The 23,876-nt window shown below is 30.9% G+C and overlaps 2 protein-coding genes and 1 long non-coding RNA gene across 4 annotated transcripts in view; 2 read left to right on the top strand and 1 right to left on the bottom strand.

Annotated features, from left to right (window-relative positions):
* Positions 1-223: 223 nt before the first annotated feature.
* Positions 224-7,656, bottom strand: LOC130903947 (small glutamine-rich tetratricopeptide repeat-containing protein beta-like). 2 transcript variants are annotated; one of them, XM_057816381.1, is made up of 7 exons: positions 7,404-7,655; positions 7,077-7,301; positions 5,189-5,295; positions 4,562-4,845; positions 4,396-4,507; positions 3,382-3,444; positions 224-444 (listed from the first exon to the last, which is right to left on the bottom strand). In XM_057816381.1, exons 2-7 carry the CDS (start codon positions 7,296-7,298, stop codon positions 291-293), a joined length of 942 nt encoding a protein of 313 aa, XP_057672364.1. In that variant the 5' UTR covers positions 7,299-7,301; positions 7,404-7,655; the 3' UTR covers positions 224-290. The 2 variants fall into 2 exon arrangements, with proteins under 2 accessions (XP_057672364.1, XP_057672353.1); XM_057816370.1 differs by having other exon boundaries at positions 4,396-4,845; positions 7,404-7,656.
* Positions 7,657-7,952: 296 nt separating this feature from the next.
* On the top strand, positions 7,953-12,688 carry LOC130897794 (uncharacterized). Its single transcript, XR_009059792.1, has 3 exons — positions 7,953-8,561; positions 8,900-9,126; positions 9,180-12,688. It is a non-coding gene; the product is annotated as an uncharacterized LOC130897794 (long non-coding RNA).
* Positions 12,689-19,315: 6,627 nt separating this feature from the next.
* The window catches only part of LOC130897599 (major facilitator superfamily domain-containing protein 6-like), a 49,595-nt gene continuing 45,034 nt past the window's right edge, over positions 19,316-23,876 (top strand). Inside the window, exon 1 of the mRNA XM_057806549.1 lies at positions 19,316-19,492. The gene's annotated coding sequence lies outside the window, so the exon portion shown is untranslated. The remainder of the gene's footprint in view (positions 19,493-23,876) is intronic.

The following is a 23,876-nucleotide window of genomic DNA, read 5'->3' as shown; positions in this document are numbered from 1 at the left end:
GTGGAGTAGGCAGATTGAGACCATGGAATATATCCTTTCATTTCTATTTTATTATTTCATATTTATATATTAGAACCTCAAGTTTGCCATTTTACCGACCTTTCCCTTATTCATGGTAATAAACAATCAAGTAACCAACATTAGTTTACCGGCCATTTATAATTCAATTTGAATATTGTATTTGTGTACCAATTGAGAAAGGTGAGAAAGTAATATAACATTATCAATCTTTAACACACAATATAATGAACAAAAAGTATAAATTACTATAAAGATTAAAAAAACTCTTATCATTCTGATTTCTTCTCAGAATTGCTTGCATGGTCGTTATTAACATCATCTGATTGGCTTGCAGCACCGAAATTTTGAGGATCCAAAGAACGTCTCAAATTTTCAACGAAGTCAGGATCTGCTGATTGCATTCTGTTAGCTAATGTCTGACCACTAAAAAATGCATATTTATTAATACTGTGGTACAACCATAATCAGAGATGTAACAGTCTGCCTAACAAAATGACACATACACACACAACACAAATTTCACGTTAGGCAACAACAAGGACTACCTTATTTTCATGAGAACGACACTACATTACTACTACTACGTTATCCACGAAATAAATTCTGAAGTTTTTTCATATAACAAATTTTACTTCAATGTTATGTAAAATAGTTACCATTATTATTTTCGACCATTTATTTTTGTGTAAGTTTTGTAATTCAATAAAATTATTTTGAATAGTCAGAAGTGACTTCGTGATTATTACAATGACGTAGTCAGTAGGGTTTCTAAATGTATTAAGGATATTATTCTACGTTCTAACATAACTTTTTTTGTTTACCATAATAATTATTCAAACTATAAACTAAATGCCTGTAATACTAATGATCTTCCAGCTACCAAAATAGTTCCTGTTGCTTAAGCCAATCGAGCGTCAAATTTTGAACCTTACAGACTACCCGCATTTTATGAAAATGCTTGTAAAGCAACTTATAGAATAATCGACAATGACCAAAAAGTATTTACAGCTCTTCACTATAAAAACTCAACTCAACTCAAAAGGCATTAAATCACTTTGAATATTCTTGCGACTTTATTTCTCTAATTTAAGACTTCTAAAGAATTAAACACAGATAGAGTCGCCTTCAAGTTTTGTTTTGAGATTGCAAACTTTAGCAAACAACAATACTCAACCACAGATCAAAATGTAGCACAAACACGTCACACAGTATCATTAACTCTAAAAACCCTATTAACTGGGTTTATTCTGGCTACTTTAATCCAACAAGGATTCTATCGGACATTTCATGAACCAAGGGAACTTCAATTGAACTATGAAAACCACAAACTTCAAGGTAATCTTAGTGCGAATAATTTGACCATATGTAGACCTAGTCTAAATTCACCCATATAATGTAACTTTTGTAAAAGAATAGGATATTGTTAGGTATCTCATAAGTTGAAGATAATTTCAAAGTTAAGCTAATTAAGGTTTCTTTAGATTGAATTAAATCCCTACTTCATAAATCCAAATAGACCAAAATTTTCAACAGAGGCTAAACCCACAATTTCAAAATAATGATTGTGACCCAATTTCTGATAATGATGTTTAAAATCACAATACAAATGAATATAATCATATCAAACAAGACAGATTTATTTAAAATGATGAAAATATAATTTTGATAACGATAAATTATTGTATCTAAATCAAGATTATCATCACAATTTTCGACAGGTCCCGAAACCCCCAGATTGACTGAATCGAATACCAAATTTGTTAATCCCAGACCTCACTTTCGTTTCCGGTTAATTAAAAAGCTTCTATTTAAGATGCAAAAAGCCCTATTGATATTTTAATTGAGATAGGTGCTGCATAGTCAATTTTCAAATATAAATCGATCCTATGAAAATGTAATTATTATGTAACATATAAAAAAATTTAGTCAAAAACCTATTCCATGTAAAACCAACGATCCACGCAAAGTGTTTATTTGTAACTTATATATTGATTTTGATGGGCGATTGGGCTCCGTTTTTAGAAAACTATAAATACATTATCTATTTCAAAAATTAACAACCAATAACTGATTTTTAAATTATATCTTAATTTGAAGTTACAAAAAACGAAAGTATCGATATTTTAATAGAAATTTTTTTTCCACAAATTTACAAAAATGAAAACGTTTAGTTAGTGTCGATGGTTGAACCGGTAGTTGTGAGAACAAACATCCCTCACGTACATTATTATGACTCTTCTCCAAACACAACAGGCAAACTAGACGTATTCAAGACAGAACCGCTTCGGTTTAATAATATCAACCTAAACCATCTATAAGTAACCAAACACAAACTTTGTTTTCATCTATTCTTTTTTCATTTTACTCCAAATTATGTTATATTTTCTGGGCATATTCATTACCCCAAATCAATTCTTCTGGTAATTTGTTAAAAATTTATTATGATTTATTTTGCACTGGCCATCACTTCTTATATGGATTTTATGGCAGAATGTCAAATTGATTTGAAGTAAAAATGCAATACAATTTTTGAAATTAGTATTTAAAGTGTTAAAAAATCATTGATTTAACAATAGTCAACTTAACATTGATTATAATAAAACAAGTGAACAATTTGTGAGCAACATGTTTTCTTCTTCACGTTTTCATTCAGAAGCATTAATCAACTTTGATTAACATTAACTCTTTTTGCATGATGTCTATATTCTATACTTTGTAAATTGTATTGTATCAGATCAATAAAGACGATTTATTATTATTATTATCTATTAATGAATCAACTACTCTAATTAGAAAATTAGAAAATGACTTGAAAAACCTAAGAGTTAAAATAAGTGAAGTAATTCCCATTAATATTTTTAAAAAATTTAAAGAAAATTGTCGAGAAAGAACTGAATCACTTTTTAATAAATGCAAAGAAAAAAATATTGAGAAAATTGATGACCTAATAATGAAACTACAACGTATTGATGAAAATAAAAATGAAATGGATCGAAAATTTAGCTGAGACTGACATATCAGATAAAGTGAATGAACTTTTATCTTTATGTCCCAATAAAGACTGAAAGTAGTCGAAACTTATATTAATTAATAGATCACCTCCATCATAGAGACCTAGAATCAAGAACATTTAGAAACATACACATCAAAAGGTCTAAGAAATTAATATATATTTATCATATTTCTCAGGTTATATTTGTTTTCCAACAATATATATATATATATATATATATATATATATATATATATATATATATATATATATATATATATATATATATATATATATATATATATATATATAACATTTTTATATCTAGGTATAAAAATGTTATATAATGTTTGCTTTGTAATACTTACGCTTGAATTAGTGCATCTAAATTCGAATCTCCGCTCTGATTTGTTGTCATAAACCGGGACATCCTACAAACACAATATAAGACTTATATTGAGTATTATGATGCTCATAAGAGCTTGAAAATTTGGAAGCAATTATAAATTAAGCAACAAAAATATGAGAACGTTAAAGAACTATTAAATTATTTTATCTGTGATGAGAAAGACTTTTGACATTTTGTACCATACCACTTTTTGTAAAATTAATTTTTTTTTTAACTAAATATGTAGGATATATAGGCGTGAGCCTTTTTATTGGTACAATAGTCTACCAGTTTAAAACTTAAAATTTTTCTTCCACAACATTTTTATTTCAATATACTGGAATATTTTCTCAAATCAAATCGTATTTTTTTGTCACAGAAAAAAATAATATGAACATCAATAAGGAAACTATTTAAATTGATATTCTGGTATGGATGAGAATATTACCTATAATTGGTGCATTCCACTAAGCATTCACAGAGCCAGAAATACTCTTTTGGACTATCCACATAGCGACTACGATCATTGTGGTCGCGGCGAGAATGTCACTCATGACGTCATGACTAACACTCATAACGACCCTTGTCAAGAGGTGCGTCAAAGTGAGAGTTGAAAAAATTGTGTAATATTCAAAACTCAAGCAACCCAGAATGTAACTATAAGAATTTATCCCATTATTTGATGCAAATGGGATATTAAAAGTACTTTTGAAGTATTCTAGTGACTCATCACCAAATATTTTCTCCAAAGAAGATATTTTGACTTTACTGTAATGTAAATTAGCTAAACACTCAAAAAATTCAATGACTTACAAATTTGAACATAAGTTCCTAAAGCTTGTGCTGTATTTTTTCTATTTTGCAATTTGTTATTATTTACTTTGGTTTACAATTAACTCTAACTCTCTTGACCAAGTGGAATAGGAAATACCTTAGTTGTGAATGTGAACATCGTGCTTAGTGGAATGCACTACATGTTTCATGAAGTACTTACAAACTTCTAAAATTAGTATCACTGAGCATTTGTGTGGCCATATTAATCAGGTTAGGGTTATTAATAAATTGAGAAATATCTAAAGGTCGATGTTCAGGTGGAGCAGCACTTTCTGCAACAGAAAACTTTTTGTATAAATTATCAATTGACAATAATAATAGTATACCCATGGAGGCAAACATCTTTTCTTGTGCTAATTTCAAATTTGTTTCGTACATTGGATTATTTGGATCATATTTTAATGCTTGTGCATATGATTTACATGCATCTTCATAATTATTGAGATTGGAGTATGCGATTCCTAGACGTCCATAAGCTTTTCCATAGCATGGATCTAATTCTATAGCTTTTTTACAATCACTTATGGCATCTAAATGTTTTTCTAATCGACTGTATGCAGCCGCTCTATTACAATAGTATACAGGATTATATGGATTCATTCTGATTGCTCTAAAAATAATAATTTTAATAAATGAATATTCTCAATTGTTGTGAAATTTTCCAATTTCTCTTACATTTATTTTAACTTTTAGGTGCAATTTTTATCATTCTCAAAATAATTCTAAACATTTAAAAAAATTATACTGCAGAAAATACATCATTCAAAATTATTTCATTTGCCTCATAAACCTTTTAATTCCAATAAATTATTTTTGCCAAATGTCCACATTTTGTTTACTAGTATTACTCCTGCTTTATTTTTGAAATTTTAAACAATGTCTAAAAGACTAGTAATAATTTTTTACAGATTCTGTACTAAGTACTAAGTATTTATTTATTTACATCTACATACTTTGTATATTCTACTATCGCCTGTTCATACTCAGAATTCTTCATGTGTGAATTTCCATCATTCTTAAATCCTTCAGCTTTATCAATTTGTTCTTCCGTGAGTTCACCCTACAGAAAATATTTTTATACGTCCAAAGTGAATATGCTATTAGTTTTGGTTTGCAATAAGAGAATATTTAAATTCAAAACTATATTATCAGATGTATTTTAAAGTATATGATTAATTAATTCTCAAACTGCAAGAACAACCTCAGAAATGTATCAAAAATTCAAGTCCAGCTCCAAATGAGCAATTTATTATTTGGAAATGAAGTTTTTCATTTTTCTAAATAACCTCCGCAGTTTCATCACAGTAATACGTGATTTTCAATGAAATGGTTTCATTATGCTGCTTTTCCAAAAGAGACAATAATCACATATACTTTGAATTGCATTTCTGTGTGTTATTTTGATTTAATATAAGTACTTAAAAAATACAATGTAAATATTGTAACCTGTAGTCAAAGACGTCGCAAGGGAAGGCAGGAGGGGGCAGTTGCCACCCTTCCCCCTAGAGATCAAATGTAGCCACAAAGCTACCAAAGTACTAAGGACGTGCGAGCAATTGACTTCCTTACCTATTAATAAATTCCACATCTCATGACAAATTAAGGTTTAATGTATATTGTAGAAAGTATTAATATATTCAGAACAACATTAAGATTTTGAGATCCATTTTTAAAATCGCCGTCATTTTCATCACGACTATATCAGATTTGCAAAAACGCCATTAAACCGTGTGTGTGTATCGCATTTCTTTCTATGACAGCTGTTCACCAGCATTCATGTTAGTTTTGTATAATTTGTGTGTGTCATAGAAGCAATAATCCAGCAGAAAGCCCCTCAGAATACTTTAGTAATACCATACTTGGATTCAATTATCCCTTGAAGTACATTTTGCTGAAGAAAACACACCATCATTCACATTATCCAAGTTGCACCCAGCACAGATGCAAAAGATGACAACTGAAAATCTGAAACAAACTTGTGAATCTATTGCCCAGTTTTATGATTTACCAAACATAAAGAATGAAATCGTACTTTGGCAGCAACTGTGGCGTGATAGACTTAATCTAACAAATCTAACATTTGTTGATGTCCTAAAAGAAACAAATTTCTTCTTTCCCAAAACAGAAAAGGCATTAAAAATTTTTATCGCTTTACCATGCACGACCTGTACAGTAGAGCAATCCTTTAGCAGCCTCAGAAGACTAAAAACATGACTAAGAAGCACTATGGCAGAAGATTGCCTTAATGATCTGGCCATGATGAGTGGACACAGAGCTATAATAAATAAAAACCTAAATAATTTTAATGATAAAGTGGTTGAAAGTTTTGCAAAAAATCTCCACAGGTTATGTTTTAATTAAATATTATTTTTGTTAGAACAAATAATTATTACTGTGTTTAAAAGTTTTATTTAGATATTGTGCTATCAAGGGCTTGTGAAGTTTTATACATTGATATTGATATTAGAATCGTTCTTATTACAATCGTCATCGAGGCAAAGACTTCCAAAGTGTATTGCTTCATGCTCTTGACTGTACCAGGAGTTCATATTTTTTATCCTCCATAATATTGCATTATTGCCTCCCTCTTAGTCATAAGCTGACGACGCCCTTGCCTATAGTGACAATTAAAGTTGATAGCAGATTCCATTACCACAGTATTCATTTGAATAGTGATGAGTAGTTTCAAATAATTTAATTCAATATAAATTATTTCTAATACCTTATGGATTTTGCGAGACCATTTGGAAAAACTTTTCAATATTCATTCGTCAATTTCGAAAAACCAAGAGTAATTTTTGAATATATATGCAATATAAAATTTATTAAATCTTTAATTACCTTATTAGTTGGAGGAAAGAGTGAAAGCAGGTCTACTTTGTCTATTTCTGTTTTTGTTTTGATATCCATGTCAATTTCGTATGCCGTTTCAAGGCACTGTATTGCAACTTCAACTGATTCTTTTTTTTCACTATTCATGTTGCTGTTCAGTAAGTCTTCTTGTAAAAAATTGATCACATAAGCTATGAAATTTTGTTTTTTAATTCCAGGATTTAAATTCATGACCTAAAACATACAGCATACTTTTCAAGAAACTTTTCTGCTCAATAAAATGAAATTTAGAACAAAATTAAAAGGTTATGTATTTCTTTTAATAAATCTGCTTACTTTTTAACCTAACAAATATTAATTCCAATTGAACTTTGAGAGAAATGGTAAACTATAAAATTCACACCACTATCTTGCTGTAAATAAACTAAAAATGAGAGTTCCAAATCAAATGAAAATAGGATTTAGTTGTTTTTTTTTAGTTAGAAAGTAGTGATTTTTGGCAAAAGACAACTTTGACACATAATTAATTATTTACATTTAAGAAAGTCAAATCAAAAAGAGTGCGCAATAAGCACATTCTTACATATGGCATGGCACAGAACATACCCATGTATGTAATACTCCTATATGGACAATTCTTATAAGAAAAAACAAAAAACGCCTCTACGTTATGGTGCCGAGTGTATTCATTTTCTCTCTCGTTAGAGACATTTTATCTATACTACGCATGCTTCATGCGCGCAAAAGTTGCGCAGAACTAATTGAAGCGCACGGAGGAAAGAGAGAACGATACACTATTTGTTTCACTTAGTCGGAACACTTTCCACTTATAGAAACTGTCCTATGGGAGTATCACATATATGAACATACCCTAAGGTAAGTTTTGTGCGGCAGGGTATGGAAACTCGCTGGTGCGAGAGGGAGAAATGAACCGTAGCTTCCTCTCTTGATCTCTGAGCACGACTAATACATTTATAACATTAAAAGATTTGACAATAGGTAAACCATAGATGAACCACATACTATGTTTTTCGAGGTGTTATTAGTGATTTTAATAGGAGTTTCATTATTGTTATTTCCTAAAGGTGTTAGTGTGGTTAGAACAAAAATAATTTAAGAATAGGTGTAAAAATTAAATAAACCCTTTTTAAAATCATGGAATATATTGGAACTAGAAGCAGACCACTTAAAAAGATGAAGCGGTTTTTAAAACGTTTGAGTTTGTGTTTACAGATGTCAGATTTAACCTCCCAGCCTCACGAAATAAAAATTAACCTGAATGATATAGCTAAAGATTGGAAGTGCATATGTTTATGTAAGGAAATACTATTTACATTTCTTAGAATTGAGAATTTGGAAGTAATAAGCTACACAAATTGGCTCAGATGTGGGGAAAAGAGAAAAATGGCGTGGAGAAACTTTTAATGCTCAACCTTTTAAAAGATTCTGCCACACAAAGTTAAGAAGGAAAGTGTATTCGATACATAGCTAGAGGTAAATTCAGGCAATTTTGCTATTATCACAACAGGTATCTTTAATAAAAAAATCATTTTTCTCTTTTATCATACTCAAAAATCTATCAGTTCTGTGGCAATCTCGGACATTAATTTAGTTTAATATTTTACTTTAATCATTTACCAGATCAGTCAAAGAATTTTTACCCAATTTCTTTAGATTTTTTGACTTAATTTTGATACATTTTTAGGTGTTGCCGAGTCTGTTTTCATTAAATTTGTTAGTAGAAGTAGATTATTAAGACCTAGTATGAGTTTGGCTATTGAAAAAAAGTATGTATTACTTACCTCACTGATTGTCTTCATTTTATATTTTAGCAATTTACGTATACAAGACATACAGACTGAGATCCTGTTACAAATAAATTTATGCAACATGGTAAGAAGGATGAAAAAGAAGCTCTGAAATTATATACGGAAACACATCACTGCAATATAGTAACATCTGGATCAGTGATGTCAAAAATATTTCCATGTCTAGGATGGAGTCATATTTGAACATGGTGTTCCCACAAAGTTACTTGAAATTTAGTGCCCATTTATTGGTAAATGTGTGAATACATATTTTCAAATTAATTTTTAACTATTAGAGTTTTAGGAAAAGATAACCTTCCTGAAGAGAAGCATAGTTACTATGCACAAGTTCACTTGGGTATGACTCTCCTAGGTTTAAATTCCACAAAATTAATTCAATATTCTAGCATGCTAAATCATATTTAGAAATTCTTGTAGATTTTAATGAGAATTTTGCTGCAGGAATGATTAAAAAAATCTCGTAAAATAAAAAAGAAATTAAATGTACAAACTCACAAACCATTTTGCATTTATATACAAAAAGTATAACATAAAGTAAACTATAAGTTTGTTTATTTTATTCATGTAAAGAAAATTTACATTCTAAAAAAAATAGAATTCGGCATAGGAAAGGAGATTCTTCTAAATGGTATATTTAGTATTTATGTTGATAGGAATTTTAATGTAATTAATTTAAATTATAATTTAAAAGAACACAAAGAAACTGACTAAATGCTTAATTTATTGTTCTATCTACCAGAATAGGTGGTGGTAAATTGACAATAGCTGCAATGATTAATTATTTTATTAGCATATGGTATTAAGTACCAGTTAAATTCTTCACTAAGAATTCTTAAGATTTTTTTCTTTGAATTTCTCATTCTATATGAACTCGAGCTCGAGCAATGTCAGCTGTGGTTTTGGCATCAACTTTCTAAACTGTTTTTGTTTTATTAACACGTTCGCGGACAGTGACGGCATATCACGTCATTGACTCTTGCTTTGCCAGGGCACAAAAATAAGAGTGACTCATCTAAAGGCAATGCTTCAGGAGGCGAAAATATATTTTTACTTGACCTTATTATAGATTTCAGTAACCAACTGACTTTATAAAGAGGATCATTACTGATATTTTTATCATCTGAACAATTTGTTCGAATCTCCTCCTTCCTGATATGTTAGCGGGAAATATTGGATGATAACATAACGGATCAAAGGAAAATAAATCCCGAATTGAACGAAATTTCAGTTGACCAACCAAAAGACAAACTAAAAAATTTCTTCAATTCGTCCAAGGATAGTTGTCGGAATATTTTAAACCACTCAATTCTGGTTTTAGGTCTGTTAGGTAACTTTAATAACTCGCCATATGCGTTTGTTTTATGTATAATATAATCTGTCACCTGTCCAGTCCAAATCAAATCAAAAATTTCCACTGAACTCAAGTTCTCAATATTTTGTTTAACTCCAACAGACGTGTGATCGAACATAAAGTTAATGGGTTCAAAAAGGTGTCTTCCCATTCATTTTCCTCTTGATCTAAAGGCGTATCCGATTCATCTGAACTTCCGCTAACGACTTGATCTGAAATGAAAATAGTTCGTAGGAAAAAAATGTCACACATATATAGTGCTTACCTAATTCAGGCTGTGGTTCTACATTTTGGGCACGTTTCTTACGTTTTGGTTGTGATGGACCAGCAAAGAATTCAAAAATGGTATAGTAACCATCGCGATTGCGAAAAAAAATCTACTTACGTTGGTTTGAATCGTCGCTGGCATATGAAGAATTAATTTGGGTGTATTCTGGATCCTTTACGGAATCGTCTGTACTATAAGGGTCGTGTAAGCTTTCATTTCCGCCTTAAAGCTTCCGTTTACACTTTCAATCTCGTCATACCAAGTAAGTAATTGCTTTTCTTGGTTTTCATCCATTTTGAAGGTATTTACACACACACATACACTCAATCTTCGACAATAACCAAATGTTCAATAAATACCAGAGGTTCTCGAGCCAAAACACACCTAATGTGTCTGTCAAATGCCTGACCAAAATGTTTCCCCCACCAAAAAGCCGTTGAATATTTCACCTATCTTTTCTAATATGAGGTGTCTAATATGGTGGGACACTTGATACTCTAGAACATGCAAAATGGACGTTATATACCGCTAAAAGTATTAAGAGGCCAATCTTGAATTGACAGCATTTGCCGTCAGTGTCCCGTTGGACGTTGCGGTTTATGACGGCACTGTCTCACTAGACACATATCAATAGAAATGAGTGTCCGCGAATGTGTTAAAAATGGAGGCATAATTAAATCCACCAACTTTTCAATACATTCCTTCACAATTAATATTCCTTTGTCAACCATAATTGCATCATGCATATTTAATTTATCTATAAATTTCTCATAATTAAAAATAGCCTTATCTGTAGCATGACTTCCAAATCCAGCACTAACAAATGATATCAAATCGGATAAAGTTATTCCAATAAGATATTTTAAAGTATACATTTCTTTATAATATACCTAAATATGATGATATCTTGCATTTTTAATCATTTGAATTTCTGTGTAGTCCAATACTACTCTGTAATTTTTATATTTTTCAAAATACTGTGGCATGCTATTCAAAAGTTACTCTTTGGTTGGCCAATAAATTGCTGGTTTTAGACTTAAAGCCAAAAGGCTTACTGTGGAATAAAATAGCAGAAGGAATGTTTAGCTTTAATTACACAAAACCAAAATAATCCTTGTTTCAATGTTTGGCCAGTTGCATAGGTTAAGGTTTATTCATTCTTCAATCATAATGCGAATTCCTATTTATAGGAATCAATATCATCAAAAATGTAATATACATACCACAAAAGTTAATCATCTTATCATTAGAATTTGAAATTTGTGGCAACTCAGTTTGTATCGCTTTAACTTCATTAAAATTATCAGAATATGTGCCTACATGTGAGGCTATGACACCTTTGTCTGACTTTGATATTGTTTCAGGTCCCTTTCCCTTTATGCAAAACTATCACAATAGATGATTTACTTCCATCATTGTCGGCGGCAAGTTCTCGAGTTGCCTTATGCGGATTTTTCTCAATATCTAACAATTAACATCTAGCTTTTTTTCATTAGTAAATTGAACATTTCTAACTGTAGACTGCGAAACGTGTTGACCAGGGTATTTACTAACAAAAATTTCAGAAACCTCCTTTTGAGTTCTTGTTTTAATAATTATTGAAATGTTCGCCATAAAGTGCATTATGAAGAAAATTATCATAAATTGTAGTTTGATTAAAATACTTACAGGCGGTATTGAAACACAATCAAACATTTCTAATTGAACTTGAATCATTAACAATGATCAGTTTGTTCCTTTTGTTTACCGGTGTTTAGAATAAGTTTACATTGTGACGCTGTAAGGCAGAATCTTGGAATGCGCCTCAAAGAAATATCCTCCATACACTTTTGAAGTGCAGTGTGTCTACCCCGAACATTTATCACAGTTTTTTTGTATTGATTGTGTTTTAATACTTCCTGTAAGTATTTTCAATGAATAATCACAATTTATGATAATTTCTCTTTATGGCTCTTTATGTTTTTGTTAAGACATCGATTGAAAAATTCATTTTTGCTATCTTCAGGTGGTATATGTTATCCCTGCAAAAGTTACGGATTGATAACAATTGGACATGAGCCGCCCCTGGTCTTCAGATAGTAGTGTAGAACTATTTATTCGATTAAACACTTCATAGATATACGTAATCATCCAATAAAAATTTATAATGTCAGAAAATATACTTGAATATATAGGCCTGTTTTTTATTAATATTTAATCCCTAAGACACAAAACACATGAACTGTATCTTTTACTAGAGGAGCTTAATTTTCCAGAAATTGTTGCTATCACTGAACATTGGTAAAATAATAATGAGCCTACTCTTGTCAAAAGCTATACCACAGTAGCCAGATTCAATAGAACTAATTTATCTTATGGAAGTATTTATGACCTATATATTGTTTGTATTTACAGAACACCTGACGCTGACATGCATACTATCTATCATAAACTATTGACATTACTGGAGTCCTTACCTCTAAAAAGCAAACTAATTCTATGTGGCGATCTCAATATTGATTATTCCAGTGTGTGTGTGTGCTGGTCAAGAATGTCTTCAGTAGATTTCTGATTATTTTGCTATAGTCATGCACCAACCACAATAACAAAGACCAGTTCTAGTACTATAGACTATATCGTCTTACCGTATGATCCAGAATCCACCGAATGTACTATCTTTATTTCAGGACTCTCCGATCATGGAGCAGTGTTAACAACATTTTCGGTAAAATCTAGTACTAAAAATCGGAGAGAAATTTTCAAAACTTCAAGCACCATTGTCAAACAACTGACTGGATCACGGTTTCTAGTGATGTGGACTTTTCTAGATTCATAGAAACACCAATTAGTCTGGTATCCAATTCCTTTCCTCCCAGGCTTGTTAAAGTAAGCAAAATAAACCCTGGTCCACTAAAGGCTTTCATATATCTGCAAAGAACATGTGATATTTATCTCACCTAAAGAAATTCTCGGATAGTGTCTTCTTCAAAAATTATGTGAAACTATACAGAAAAATTTATCATATAACAATAAAGCTGCTTAATATATTTATTATAAGAGGAGACTCGCCAATTCTCGTAATGTTTCAAAAGAAACATGGTCTATTGTGAATGATCTAAGAAATAAAGCTTCTTCTTCTTTGAGCATGATCTCTACTTCACCGATAACCTCAATAATTACTTTGTGAATGGAGCCAAAAATTTATCAAATTCTATAACTCCTTCTCATGATCCGCTTTCATATCTTCCTGAAGCTAATGCTAACTTACATTGCAGAGCTTCTCAGCACAATTAATGACATCAAAAATAAATACTCATCTGGAACTGATAGAAAAATGTTTTCGAGTCTGCTCGATTACACATCAAATCACCTTACCACTTTAATTAAAGTTTCTTATCAAAAGGGCATTTTTCCCAATTGCCTTAAGACAGCTATAATTGTCATCATCATCATTATCATTTAGCCTTATCTCACGTCCACTTCTGGACATAGGCCTCCTCCAAATTCTTCCAGTTTTCTCTGCTCTGAGCGGTTGCTACCCAATTTGTCCGTATTCTTTTAATATCGTCAGTCCATCTCGTAAGGGATCTTCCTGGATTTCGTCTGTCTGTTCTCGGTCTCCAATTTAGAATTCTTTTTCTCCATCGGTTATCTTGTATCCTTGCAACATGTCCTGCCCACCGCCATTTTTGTCTATGGTCTATGATATCTTTAACTCCAGATCGTCTGCGCAATTCGTCATTCCTTATCCCATCCCTCATAGTGATGCCGAGCAAAGACATTTCCATTTTACGCTGTGTAATTTGCAATTTAAGTATTGATCTTCTAGTTAATGTCAGGGTCTCCGCGCCATAAGTCAGGACTGGGAGGACACATTGATTAAAGGCTTTTCTCTTAAACCCGACACATCTTCTCTGAACACATCTCGGAATTTACCAAACGAAGCCCATCCTAGTGTCGTTCTTCGAGACAGTTCTGTTGTTTGGTTGTCTCTAGTAATTTTATCTCATGTCCATATATATTTATATATATATATATATATATATATATATATATATATATATATATATATATATATATATATATATATATAGCAGGTATATATATATAGCAGGTGATCGAATTAACTGAGAAGCTGGAAAAGTTATTAACAAGGTTCGGTTATGAAATTGTGAAGAACAAAGATGCACACGTACTAATGTATACTGGTATTCCAACCAATGAGCTGTTCATGGTTTTTTTGAACTAATGGACAGCATTAACTTGAAATATGTGCTGGATAGAATGTTCAGATCGTTTCTAAAATTGATCAACTGTTTATAACCTTAATGAAGCTAAGGCTTAATCTTCCATATGAAGATTTGAGTATGAGATTTATTTGTATAAATTGACCAATATTATAACGACGTGGATCTATGTTCTACATGAAGTCCTTTTCAATAATTTGATGAAAACTATACCATTGAGACAATGGAATCAAGCCTGCCTGCCTATTACTTTAACGAATTTTAAAAATTGTAGGATAATTTTGGATTGCACCGAAATTTATTCAGCAGTTCCAGCAAGCATGGAAAACCAGAGATTGACCTGCAGTCTACTGTTTTTCTAATTTAATAAAAGCCTGTAAATCCTACCACAATAAATAAATAAATACAATTTGATTTCTTATTAGTAGACTACAGTCTTTACAATCATCAAATAAATTATTGAGCCACAAGCAGTATTTTAGTTTATTTTAAAAGTTTTGTGTTCAGAAAAAAAATCATTCAACTATAGTACATTTAATACAGCAATTTAAAATAGCTAAAGTTTGTTTCAATAATCTTTATTGACATATATTTATTAAATATAAACTTTTTCGGACAACTTATCATTTCTGAAAGAATATGGGCAAGTCCTAAATTTGTAAGCCATACTCCAGTTGGCCAAACATTTAAATTATAAATCTGCTTCAAATGATCTAGAGCACCTGGAAAAATAATGAATTGATTATAATAAAAAATGTATGTCAAATTAAACTAAAGTAAGGAAATGCTACATAAAATACCATTTTTAAAAAGACTACTTTTTGAAAAATCTTTGACTAAACTATGTATAAATTTATGATTTATTACTCACCTAAGAGTGTGTTGAACAAACTCACTGGGAATCTGTTTCTCCTGCATGATACAATAATAGCACTAAAGTTGCTAGCAGTCAATCTAAATTTTCTTGTAAGGTACCATTTTTCATTTGACACCTGGCCAGTAGTGGTGACAGAGATTTCTTTTATTAGCTGATCATCAACAGCACATTTTTCTTTGTGGCCTCCAAAAAGTCCTTGGAATAAATAATTTCTTCAATTACTGGAAATCCATTTTCCAGCAAATTTATTGTTTCCTCGTTCAATAGCCAGGTAAAATCAACAGTATTTCCAAAGCTGTGTAGCCTTTCCTTCAATCTGTTGATTGTGCTTCTGGTACCCCACCTTCAAGAGGTATATAGGGCTCTGGTGGGTAAAGCTCTCTGCAGATTTCACTGGCCCAACCTTCAGTTTAGGTATTGCCTTCCATGCACACGCTTTATCTGTTACAGATATATTGTAATGCCCAAAAAGTGCCAACGCCGCAATGTGATGGCATTTTATACCCCTGGGAAGTGGAAGTGCAAGTGGCTTCTTTAATATCACCATTCTTTTCCAACACTACAATAAAATTATAACCAGATTAATTCCATATTAAATTAACAAAGGCATATATACCAACCTATAGATACCTTGTAGCTTTTGTCTTTCATACTAGCAAATACTTCCTCTCTGATTACCTGCAAATCAGAGTCAAAGTCCATTTTCTTCACATGACTGGGCTAACGCGTTTTTACCCCTTTTTATAATTTTGTTGTGTCATCTATAAAAACACTGATGCTGGAAAGTTTTAGAACATGTTTAAAAGCCATCAATTTCTTACCAACCAAAGGATCTGCAAATAAAACAAACAAAGAGGTACTGCAAAAATAAAATACACATAACGTCAACCTCAAGTTTTAAAGCAGAATTAATGTTAAATTAACTCAAAAGAAAATAACTAATAAAAACCTCTTAGGTAGTACGTTCCTTCGACAATATATTCAACTGAAAGTCTTAATTTATCACATTAACTACGAAAACACTAAATGGAAAATTACTTATGGGCATTTACCATTATCAACGAAATTGTTTGGAGTCGTCTCCGTGACGTCAGACTTAAGGTGAATTCACACTAGGCGCTCAGGTCACATTACGTTCACGTTCCGCTCACAATCAAAGATTTGAGATAGTATTCACATTATGTTCAATTGACACTCAATTTTTAGTCAGTATGAAGCGTAAACACATACCATGGACAAATTTTCCACAATTGATTTAGCTGCAATTGCCATATGTTTGGCTGATGAAGAGCAACAAAACAAAAAACGTAAGAAGAAATGGGTTCATGACATTTTGAAAAAGCGGAAAACACACATTTCAATACATATTGCGTAAAATTTCACCAGATTTGACAAAGCAAAACACTACATTTCGAGTGGCACTTACACCACTGGAAAAGTTAACCGTTTGCCTAAGGTAAGTTGAAAACTGATAATTAGGTATATAAAATAACATTACGATTATTTATTTTATTATGCTAATATTTTATTTTTGGGTTGTACTAATTAAAAAAAAATTAGACAAACTCTTTCAGTTTGATGATAGTTTAATACATCAGAATTGCTTTAACTACAAAAACTATCAAAAACTCTTTATAGAAAAGTATAAGGGGTGGCTTAATATTACTGTTTTATATTAAATACCAGCAACAAAAGATATGGTTTAACATAGAAAACATTATTAATCAAGTCAACTAACTGGATGAACAAATTAACAGAAAAAAAGTTTCAAATATAAATGAAATATGAAATACAAATTTAAGGAGAAACATAAAATTCAAAATGAGATTAACCTATATAGTAGGTGTATCAGGGGAAAAATTTTTATAATAGGATGAGGCAGAGGATAGGGGTGTAGGTATGGTCGCTGAGGAAGCTTGTGATTGGGGATACGACGAACATGACGAGGGATAGCCTTCGTTATTACAATTATTATTGTAGCTCGAAATAGGAGGATAATTATTTCCAGATTGCCAAGATTGAGTTCCATAGGACTGATTACCAACATTGGCGGCATACAGATATTTGCTTTCCATTTCTGAAACTATATTAAAAATTCTTGTTTTTACCGTATGAAAATCAACAGGTGAAAAATTGCGAGCCTTAATACTGTCAAAAAATAAATCCGCGCCGTCTTTTTCTTTTGTTACTGCCTTTGTTTCTTCATCTTTTTTTTTTTGGTAAGAATATATTCCATTAGTTTTGAACTTGCGGATTCTGTTGGGGGCTTTTTTCGGGGTATATTCTTCTTTTTTTGGATATTTTGCTGAGGCACCGTCGTAACTGTCTCAGCAGAAATATCATTTGTCTTATCCTGCTCTTCTTCATTACCGCCATTCAGATCTTCAGCTTGTGTTTCGCCTTCGTCTTCATCGGCCTCGTTATCGATTAATAGTGAAGACACACGCGCTTTGTCCTTCATGTGAGGTAATAAAAAGGCCATCTCGTCTTCATATTCATAAAGTCACCACCTACTACACGAGAATACGGTGATACAAAATAGACAAAAATGAACGCCGCCTGAAGCTACCTCGTACACACTGACGCCACGGTTCGCTCACGTGCCATTCAAAATATCCGCGAGAAGAAAGGCCGCGATCAAAGATCCTGAGCTTAGCGGGAGCGAACCGCCAAATATGAATATTACCATTTAAATACCATGTCACAATCATTGATCCCTCCTTGATTGGAACGTGAGCGGAGTGTGATCTGAACTACGGTGTGAATCGGACTTTAGGCAGTCTATTATTAAACATCTAAAATCTATTATACAACTAAATAAATATCGTTGAAGAATGAACACTCAAAAAGTATTTATAATAGAAAGTTCTTGTAGATCATGTTTTAAATTTGAAATTTTTACCCAAAATTGAACGCGACGTTCGGAAACTGTGATCTAAATCTCGTTTTGTGTTAGAATCCGCAATCATCTGATAAGTGATCTACCCGTAACCGGGTTATAGTTTCCGAAGGACCAAGATAACAATGAATTAGAAGGAAATTGAATTAAAATAATTAATCCATGTTGAAATTTAATGTGTGTTTGTAGCAATATATAGTTGATTATTAAAAATATATAGTACGTAACTCTTCACATTTGAATAACTTGGTTGAAATCAGTATTTAGTAATACCTACCAGAAATCAAAAAACAGAGTCAAACACAAGAAAAAGAGAATTTTTATAAATGGTTTAAATACATAAAAATAAAATAGCTATTAACGATAAAAAAGACATCAACAATTTAAGTAAAATTCATAATTCTATTTTATAAATTCCACTCTAACTATGAATAATTTAATTAAATTTTGCTATTTATTTTGAGACATAACAACTTAGAATAAAAAATTATTTAATGTGGTTGAAAATCAATTTTTATTTTGATATTCATGTTGTGGTGATCTATTTATTTATATAATAAGAAAATTGTCAATGTCAAATTATTTTTTGACTAAATTATTAACGTTATTATCGTGAAACTGTTGTAAGAATTTTCTAATTTTATATAACATGTTACTGGATATTTACTTCATTAAATTATAAGCCTAATTTTTTATATTCATAATACGAGCTGTAACACCCTGTGCATTTTATTCTTTTCAAAGCATTATAGCAACACATATAGTTTCCAATAGGACTGCAGTTTAGATATTGGTATATACACACTCACGGATATACCTACCACCGCTTCACAGTGCTGCTAGACCAGTGTACATTTATCAATTGAATTCATCCTACATTAGTTCAAATTGTGTTTTTGAAGGTGTGATTACATTTGGTTTATACATGAGGTGATTAACATTTGGGTTTGCAACTGAACATAGTGGGGATTTTTGGTGAGTTCTTACTTTCGGCGGCCTATTGCCCCAATTTTCACTCTACCGGCGCGGAGCTAGTCGTTTATTCATATAAATGTATTTCAAACGGATATTTGTTACCACAAAATTATTTTTGTTGAACTTTTTGACGTTTTATTAAATTATCGGAATTAATAAATTTGTTTCTCTAATTAAGCAGATGATATTGTTGCAGAAAGATTGATAAAATGAATAGGTAATACATCAATTTAAATCTTAGAATAACAGTAGATTTTATATAATATTTGTTAGTTCTGAAATGAATATTTTTTTATTTTCTTTTTAATATTCATCATTTTCTTAAGCTTATTTTGCTTAGAATTTCAATGATGTAATGAACTTAGTTTAAAAAAATAGGCTTTGTTGAATACCCAATATTGTTGGTGCTTTATACATAGTAACAGTCTTCGAACCGATTAAAAATTTATTAACGTTGCTTCAATACATACTTTCGAATTTCTTGGAATGTAGTCTCTATAAATAATCAGATTACTAATCCTCTTTGAAAATACCTATTCAAATTTTCATGGATAACATACACATAAAAGAAGCCGAAAATATTTATTAGAATAATTATTCAGTTTTTTTTCCCAAAAACTGTTTCTGAAACAATCTATGAAAATTCTGCCGAACTTCTTTGGTTTAATCGTTAGTTGCTAGCAATTAGCCAGACAATTTTGTGTCAGATGAATCAAAACATTATTCAAGGAAATCACTTTGACAAGATTTTCATCGAGTAATATTGTTGGTATTTTGTGAATATTATCAATTTATTTATACATTATTATCTCATTCTCCAGTGAATCAACGAATTGATCTGATTAATCTGCGATAATTTTTTTTTGATTTTATAGGTGTGAAGGATATGCACACAAAAAAATGGAAAATGAGGGAAATACAGTTCAATACATAACAAGATTTTTTTGATAAATATATATTTTATTATATTCATTTATAGAAGACTTCTCCAATATTTTGCATCAATATCGGTCTTTATCACAATTAATAATAATTGATTGTTAGGTCTAAGTATTTTTTGTTGGTTCGTTATTAATTATACTCGATTCTTCTTATATATTCGTAAGCTTATTATATTTTTTGCTTTTCATATTTCATGTTTGAATTACTTCGTCCATAACATAACAATCAGTTGATTCGAATATTTAACTTCTTACTATTACTAACTTAGTTTGTATTTTTTACTTTTCACCCCTTCTACAGTTTTCTAAACTTTTTTCTCCAAAAAAAAAAGAAAATTCAAGGACAATTTTTTCCTTGGATTGAGTTTTCAGCAATTTGCCTCGATAAGACACATGATATGATGACTCCTTATTGTTTCAAATCTAAGTGATCTAGAACTGCTCTAGAGCAAGCTAGTTACTTAGCGACTTAATTGCAATTCGTAGAGAACTTACTCAATCCTGATACTTTCTGCATTTTTAGCTGTAAGGTATGCTGGGATTGAGTCATTACGTGGGCTTCATTTACCACCGCAGTTTCCATTCTTTCCTTTCCCGTGTCTTTTGTTCAATTCTCTGTATCTTATTCCTCGATTTTCTCTTGTCATCTCAATTTCTTCTTATTATAAGTTCCTACTCCATAACTGCCATATTTGTGAAACATTGCATCTTAAACTCCTCTTATACCTACATATTTGGTTTAAACAAGAAACCATAAGCCATCTTAAAATATATTACTGTCAATTTTAGTACCAGTTTTTAAAACCATCAACTGCTGAAAGGAATAATTATTGTAATAATTATTAGAGTTTTACAGATATGATAGATATTAAAAAATATTTTTGAAATGTTTAAGATTAGAATATAATATGCAAAAAATTTAGGTGAACGCTAATTAACCAACAACATTAACAATACTAATCATATAAATACAAATATTGTATTTGAATAGATCATCTAAGTTTGTCCGATTCACTATTTTGGATTAGTAGAGAAAAATGAATAAATGAATAATGTTTACTAATACTGTGATGATATTATTTTTTCAAACTCATTCAGTATTGTCAAGTTTCCCTGGTACTTTAGACTGATCTACATTTCTTCATTCGTTCATAATACATAAGGTCAATTGTCTTGTTCTATTGCCAGTTCCTTCCTATTTTGGATCGTTTTTATTCACAGATTTTTTGTAGTTTTCAAATACTACTTTCAGTGGGTTTCTATTAACTATGGAAAATATATGCATCACATATTCATCAGAAGATTAAGAGATTGAGCAAGACACTTTATATTTCACTTGTTTTCAAAATATGGGGTTGATTTCATTCATATACATTTTTGATTACGGAATTTAGTATATATACTCTATGTGTTCCAGTATTATATCGCGAATCCCTTTTGCTATATCAAGGACACCTCTGTTTAATATATCGAAGAAAAGCAAAGTGAATATTATTTTATTTTAAAAATATTTCACATACATCACAGTGCCGAATCAAGTCAACGCTAGGGCTGGGCAATTATCAAAAAATATAATCGATTATTTTAGATTATCGATTAATCGAAAATAATAAAAAATAATCGATTTATCGAAAATAATCGATCAATTAAAAATAATCGATCAATTAAAAATAATCGATCAATCCAAAATAATCGATAAATCGGAAATAATCGATTAATCGAAAATAATCAATTTTCGATTATTCGAAAATCGGAAATAAAGCTTCAGAAGAACGATTGTGGTTTGATTCCTATAAAAAACAAGATAGAGAGCGAGTATACCGCTAGGAACATACAGACATTATGGTTTGATTCCCAATAAAAACAAACCAAATAATGAACCTACAGAAGATATTTGGAAGTAAGATTCTGATATTGGATTATGTGTTGAATTATGCGAAAAATAGTGTGTATGCCATAGCCGCGAAACCTTTTAACGACCTCGGCCGCAAGCGGTCTCGGCGATAACTGTTCTTTCCGTACGATAAAAAGGTATTTCGCGGCCTAAGCATACAAATAACTTTTACTTTGTAATAAAGCCACTTAAAAATTCTCTTTTAAATTCAATTAAACTGCATCAAAACCAAATTCTCACAGGATGTTGTCCACAAGCTCCACCTTACACAACAATCTCTTCTGTATATTATTAATAAAAAGTAATAATTTGTCACTATATTAAATAAAATAAAAAACTGCCGGGCCGCTTGACACTATCTGATATCGAAGAAAATAATGATATTTTCTATTTTTTAAAGGTAAATGCCATTTGTAAAGAGCTTTTTAAGAATAATTTTTGTACCTAGTTAACTAAATAAGTTTAAATGTTATATACCTAATTATCAATACGTAGGTATTTGTATTTGGTTAAAGCGATTAATTAAAAGGGGGTGTGTTCTTACTTAATTTATGTAATTGATTAATATAATCAATAATTGTGATCCATTTAATATAATGTGGGCCAAAGAGATCGAAAACACAAAACAAAAATTTCTTGATTACGGCAGCTATAAAGTTGAAAAATAACATTGTCATTTTATTCCCACCAAAATAAAACTAAACAAAAGAAATATTACTTATTATTCATTTCTCAGAGAGAGGATTTTATTCTTAATATGTAAGTTTATGCACAGAAAAAAAAAGAAGTTGACGATGTCAAGTTTTGGATCCACTATACCTATAGAACAGAGTATTGAGTTACAGGACCACAAAAAAGTACAAAAGTGGTAATGGAATTGAGAATATATTAGAAAATGAGAATATGGTAAATACAATAAAGTAAAACGAATACAATGGTACGGATACATTGAAAAAATGGCAAAAAATTTCAGAGAAAATATTGCCTGGTAGACCAAAAAATAGATAGGAAGATCAAATTGTGCAAAATATGCAGAATATAGGAGAACATGACTGGAAAAAATAGATGCAGAGAGAAAGACAAAGAGATTCGTTGCATATATTTGGGTGGTATGAGGAAATCTTTAATAGTGAGCAGGATTGATTTGAATTGACCTTGATATATGTAGATGTTGCTCCTTGGTAGGGCTGTGATTGATTTGTAACTGCACTGCTTCAGGCCTAAAAAGAAAAAAAACGAGCGACCAGACAAAGTTTGTGAAAGAAGTAAAAAAAGAAAAGCGCCAGCCTGCAAAATACACAAACGGCTCCTTTCAGGCTAGGGAATATATTTTGTGATATTTTGACTTTGTCATTTTTTTTTGTTTTTCTCAACGACGTGACATAGTCACTTTACGAAAACGACGAAATATTACTTTATAATGACATTAAAAAGACGACACCGTGCTACCTGGATATAATGCTCCGATAGAAAAGAATCCCCCTATATATTTGTGTCAACCTTGATGACAAACCATATTGTTAAAAGTATACATAAAAACCTCTGTTAA

The sequence above is a fragment of the Diorhabda carinulata genome, chromosome 1, assembly GCF_026250575.1.
Source record: "Diorhabda carinulata isolate Delta chromosome 1, icDioCari1.1, whole genome shotgun sequence".
NCBI lineage: Eukaryota > Metazoa > Arthropoda > Insecta > Coleoptera > Chrysomelidae > Diorhabda > Diorhabda carinulata.
This window is presented reverse-complemented; position numbering and strand designations above follow the sequence as displayed.